The sequence below is a fragment of the Myotis brandtii genome, unplaced genomic scaffold (genome assembly GCF_000412655.1).
Source record: "Myotis brandtii unplaced genomic scaffold, ASM41265v1 scaffold154, whole genome shotgun sequence".
Lineage (NCBI taxonomy): Eukaryota > Metazoa > Chordata > Mammalia > Chiroptera > Vespertilionidae > Myotis > Myotis brandtii.
Window position 1 is genome coordinate 7367145 of NW_005355584.1, and position 6000 is coordinate 7373144.

The following is a 6000-nucleotide window of genomic DNA, read 5'->3' on the forward strand; positions in this document are numbered from 1 at the left end:
GTCCTTGTCTCTATTCCAGCTGTCCTTTAACTGAGTACTTTGTGCTGCTGGAGTCTGATCTGCCTGTGCTCTGTCTGCCCTGCAGGAGCCTTGCAGGAACCCGCGGGCCCCCAGGAGCAGGGCACCGAGGAGCTGAGCCAGACCCTGCATCTGGAGGAGGTGGTGCCTGAGGCCGCCGGCGAGTGGCAGGCACTGGCCAATGTCTTCTGAGCAGCCCATGGCACCCTGGGACATCTCTGAGGTTCTGTGCTGTGCAGAACGAAGCACTTGGAATTTCTGTTTCGAAGCTTCAAGTGTTAAACATGTTACCACAGTAGGTTTTTAGCTATAAAATTATCTAAAGAATCATTGTCTTTCAGAGACTTAGGAAAAAATCCGGGGAAATGTAACCGCATTGTTCTCATTTGTCTACAAATCACTGAACTCAGGTACGCGACAGGCAGTTTCACCCTCTGCTCCGTGGCCAGTGCGTCTAGTTACACACAAGTTAACTGGATCTTACTATCATTGTAGTGTGATTTCTTTGTATTACAAAGACAAGTTAACATGGAAAAGGTCATATTTTCCTTCATGCTTTATGTTCTAAGAAGCATAGCTTATAAAACAAATGTCAGGTAGGTGCACAAAGTCCAAAAAAAATGTTAGACCACACAGGGAAGTTCCTTTTCTTTTCTCTGTGCATTTTGAAGGTAGTAGAAACTGACTCTTTTTAGTCTGTAAGTTAATAGAACGAATACCTTGAGAAATGGCTGGACCAGTTCTCTGCATTAAAATATCTAATCATTAGTTATAAGAAGGCAGCCTCTGAGCGTAAACCTGGGGAGCAGAGTAAACCCGACACATGGACAAGGACGACTCAGTCCGCAAGCGACGCTGCCCTGCCTCACCAGCGACAAGCAGGTCCACGGGCCAGACCGTTGCAGAAAGTACAAGCCCTCCGTTGCCAACAGAAAGTGAGAAAGGAGCTTGGCCCTGCTCACCGCGACATTAGGTCTATCTGTAGTCGAAGGGCAAGAGCCCACCTGAGCCCGTGTTTTCCTACTCATGCATCAGCAGGTGTGTTTTTATTTCAGGGAATTCTTGTCTCATCAATGGTGCCACATTCAACATGTCCCACACCAAGCCCCCCGTGCCGGGGCGGCGTGTCCTTCCTGCAGCATTCCAAAGATGGAAAGTTCTCTCTCCATGTGAATTTCCCCTTTGAAGTTATTTATATGTTCTATATATAAGTGCATATGTACATACAGATATATGGGCCTCTGTGTGGCTGAACAGTATATTTTGTAAATATAAGCACTCGTCCCCATTACAGAGAGAGCATCAGCGCTTTTACCTCCCTCTGAGCACTTCAGACCAGTATTGTGTTCATTTTATTAATAAATGGGTCTCTTTTTCATTGTAACATAGAGCTGGGCTGTTTTTATTTTTCTGAAAAATGACTGCCTTTATGTTCTCTCATTTCTTCTCTGGTTTCAGAGGGCAGTTTATTATACTGTAAATAGTGTACGGACTTTGTATATTAAGAGAGGAACTCATTTCGGGTTCCTGAAAAAAAGAGACATTTCACTCTTATTTTTTTGAAAGGGCATCTTTTGATTTTTTTTGTTTTTGTTCACTTTTGGATATGTATATAAGTAACATGGTGATATAAAAACTTTTGTTATGTGAAAATATTTAAGTCAGAAAACTGTTAAATAATATTACTTTTTTTTCAAACTGTGTTGTGTATTGTATATTTTTTTTAAGGGGAAAAGCCTTATTTGACTTATTCTTGTGATGCTGGACTTATTATATATCTTGAGGTTTTCCTTGAATGTTGGTGTGTGTACCTGGCTGTAGTCAGTGTATTCAGAATAATGTAATTTTGCCAGAGTTTTAAAGGTTTTGCTTCTAATGCACTTTCTTTTATAATTTTGTATTAAAATATTTTAGAAATGTTCATTAATTTTGGTAAACAAAAATCCCAAGTTGCAGTTATTGGAATTTAAAAAATTTTGTTCTTGCTAGTTTATTTATTTTGTTTTTAGCATTAAATGTCATCTCAGGACAATCTCTAAAAGGGGTTTATTTAATTCTTAATTGTACTCAAGCACAGCCCTGAACTCTGTACCACGAGAATCTAAAACTACTTCTACTTTGGTTAAAGAAAAAGAAAAAACCCTTCAACAATTCGTTTTGTGAGTGTTCTCAGTTTATTAGCAAGTAAACACAAGATATTAGTGTATTACTTTGATTCACTTTCTAATTATAAAAGCTGCTTCTTTGCAAAACATTCCTTGAAAAGATAAGATTTTGTAAAGACAGTTTATGGAGCCCTGGGTGGAGTGCAGGTTGCTCTTTATGACTTAGTGGCCGATGAAGTCTTCTGACGAGAGATTTCCAGCCTTGCACAGCCAGGACCATGAGGATAGATAACAGCATCTTCAGAAAGATCTCATCTTAGCAGATCTCTTTTGGAAGAACAATCAATAAAACATGAAGTTAGTAAGTGGGACCCATTTTTCCCTTTAGAATATTTAATATAAGGAAGTTTGGCACATGAATTCATTCCAAGTTCAGATAGTTTTTAACCGAAAGGAACTTTGACACTTTCCTTTCCCTCTGTGAACTCAGACAGTGAACGCTCACCGGTGCTAGGTGGCCGGGTCTGCGCGAGAGCCTGGGTGCGTTCCTGTGACGCCAGGTCTCGGGAGGAACCCTGTGTGCATGGAATCCCAGCCATTAGGTTATTCCCATAGAATGTCAGTGGCTTAGGACAAAAGCATCCTTTCAGAAATGGAAACTCCAGTGCCCTTGCCCACACAGGGTGCACTGGTCCACACGTGGTTCCCCTGCAGCTGGCCTTTTGCCTCAGTTATACCCGTTGGTGCTTGCACAGGTGTGAAAGGAGACCCTGCCCACCTGGATGTTGCCTGTGGCCCGTCAGGTCAGTGGGAGGCTCATCGGCTGCCCATGTCCTCTGGCCATGTGTCGCTGAGGGGACGGAGAACACCTGTCCTCACAAGGAGTACCAGCGGTCCTCCCCATGGCGAAATTCCAGTGCCAGCCAATCGCAGCATTTAACTAGGGAAACTTTCTTTAGGATATTTTGTACTCTGCCCATTGTCATTTTTAAGGAAATGTGAGTTTTTGTTTTACGATTATAACCATTGTTCTCTGACGTCTAACCTCTTACGTAACATTTATGTGCAAGAGGTGTGCGTTTTAGTCCAGGTCTGAGGTTCTGCACAGTAAGGTGCATTTCCCTTCTTCACGTGGATTCCCTCTCTGCAGAAGAATATTCTAACTTATGAGGAGACGCATTTTTTAACAACAAAAAAACTGATCCCTTGGATTTACGTAAGTGAAACCTTTTTAAGAAAACATGTAATATAGGACTGTTGTCTGGTTACATTTTTAGAAAGATCTCATGCCTTCTCTGCATATTCTCCCCCCACTCCCCGCCCAAAAGTTTATTTCAAAGTCAATACTCTACCCTTCCCCCTACCACCAAGAAAAAATTAATCCAAGGGTCAGTTGTTGCTAATTAATTTCTTTTTTCTAGACTCTCTTGTACAAAGTGAGGCAGAGATGACATTATACAGTTGATACTTGTGAACCTAGATGTCTTCTCGTTTTGCCACTTAATCTCGTGTAACATAGGTAATTTGGAGTTTGTAGAATAGAATTTCAGAAGTGTCTGCATATACATGGGGCCTCCATGTCTTTACCTTATTCTAGTGAAAATTAACATTTTAAAATCTAATGGCATCTTCTTCGTTGTTTAAAAAGTGGGGCGGCAGACTTTTGATTACAGTTAGAAACCCTGCATATCCCTCTTAAAGAGGCAGTCTCTGCCTTGGGAAGGTTTCTAAGCAAGTGTCACGCTTGGTCATTGCTGATCTCACCTGAATTTACGCGCTTCCTCAGTCATACCAGTGAGCCCACACTCATCCTCTCACACCCACCGCTTTATATGGGTGCCTAATACAGTATTTCAGCACTAACACTGAGCACTAAGTGGCGTCATCAGCGGCAGGAGCAGGGGGCAGTCACTGCGAGGCTTTGCCGTTTAACTATGTTTATGTGTAGTGCTTTACAGCATGATGACTTCTGTGTTCAGTCAAGATTTGTAATCTATTTGACCAGTTCTAAAATGACAAAGTGATTCACTCTTGATTCACCACTAAAGAAAATTTTTCATTTATTTTTTCACAAAAGAAATACTTTTTTATCTCCAACATGTTTCATGGTCTACTTATACATTGGATAATACTGATTTAATCCAATTTTGTATTAGAAATGGATAGTTATGCCAAAGGCCACTGTGCTGGGTTTAGGAGTAATAAAAACAGTTTTGGTAATATTTTAAAGCTCCTGTACATGTACTTATTTGGGCTCTGGATGAGTTATAACAGTTGCAAGATGGACATTTCTCTAGGTAGCGTTTTCCGCAGGGTCAGCACACAATGGCGCTGAATTCACAGTCAGTTCAGATGCGTGGGGTGTGGACTGTGTGGGGGTGTCTCATTTTCTATCCCTGAGAGTATTTTATACTCTCGCTTGTACAGTATTTGAGGGTGAGATGAAATGAAATGAATCATTATATCAGTTTATCCATTTCAAACTTTTAGAAGCTGGTGGTTTATAGAGTCATTATCTTGTTGAGATAGTAAATGAAGGACTTTTGTCTTGGTTCCCTTTGTTTCTAGCACAGAGTAGGGACTCCATACACTTTTGGAGGAAAGTGACGTGACTGGACTTTTTCAGGCTGGTAAGAATGCTTTGCCCCACCTCGTTGCCTGTTTGTGGGGGGATTGCTCTAATCATTTTTAAATATGGGGGTGGTGGGATGGGACTATTTCAGGTGATCAGATTATGGGAAATGTACTCCCTCTACAGTGAATTGCTGAATTACCTAAAGTGCTTCTCCCAATGAATTTTCCAGAATACTTGGCTCTCTTGTGAGATTGTTTGCATTTAAACACAAAGGCGTGACTTGGCCCAGCATCTTGTGCAAATCTGAGACGTGAGGTGACTTGGGACCTTGGGTTGGTTGAGCCCTGGCACCGACCATTTATAAATTAATTATTTCTGCATGATTTCCAAATTCCTCCACCCTAGGAGGTTTGGGTAGAGAAGTAAAAAGGAAGAGGGTTGGTCAGTATTGGCTTGGAGTCCCTCAGCCCCACGGTGGGGCTGCCTGCCCCTGAGGCTGTGGGCTCCGGCAGACACGGGCTGGGGGCCCTGCCATTATCCCGCCTGGAGCTGCCCTTGCTGAATTTCACAGATACACAGAGTTTGACAACACTGCTACTGAGACAGAAAGGAACCCGTGGTTTTGTCAAAAGCAAAGCAAAATAAAAAAATCATTTTAGTGGATCTTTTTGAAAGAGAATTCTTGTAACCCAAACCAACTATAAACAAACATTCCCAAAATCACTTGTTGTCAATGTCTCTGCAAGATAAAATGTGGCAAAAAGTAATTTGTCAGAGATTCCTTACTTCACATGAGCATGGTGCTCACTGGTAAATGCAGTAAAAGATGGTTTAGCCAGGCCGGTGTGGCTCAATGGTTAAGCCTATGAAACAGGGTGACCTATGAAACAGGGTGTCATGGTTCCATTCCTGGTCAGGGCACATGCCCGGGTTTCGGGCTCGATCCCCAATAGAGGGTGTGCAGGAGGCAGCTGCTCAATGATTCTCTCTCATCATTGATGTTTCTATCTCTCTCCCTCTCCCTCTCCCTTCCTCTCTGAAATCAGTAAAAATATATTTTTAAAAAGTTGGTTTAAAGATAACTTGAAGATTCTCTTCCTGGTGCATCAGAGAACTGATGCCCTCACAGTGACCCGGTCCCACCTTCTCTCGTCAATGTGTGAGCCATGCGATGACATCGCACCTGCTGGAGGTGCTGGGCTGCTGTGTGCCATGACCACAGGTCTGTACCGCGTTCGCTCAGGTGTGATGATTGCGGCATGTGGGCTCACGTTCCACGGACGCAAATAAGAGACCCCATGC

The 6000-nt window shown here is 42.5% G+C and overlaps 1 protein-coding gene across 1 annotated transcript in view; it reads left to right on the forward strand.

The window, feature by feature from the left end:
* ZNF236 (zinc finger protein 236) overlaps positions 1 to 2169 on the forward strand; it is a 78153-nt gene extending 75984 nt beyond the window's left edge. The window contains exon 34 of the mRNA XM_014535907.1: positions 86 to 2169. Coding sequence (XP_014391393.1) covers positions 86 to 210 — 125 coding nt within the window. The 3' untranslated portion in view covers positions 211 to 2169. The remainder of the gene's footprint in view (positions 1 to 85) is intronic.
* Positions 2170 to 6000: the final 3831 nt, after the last annotated feature.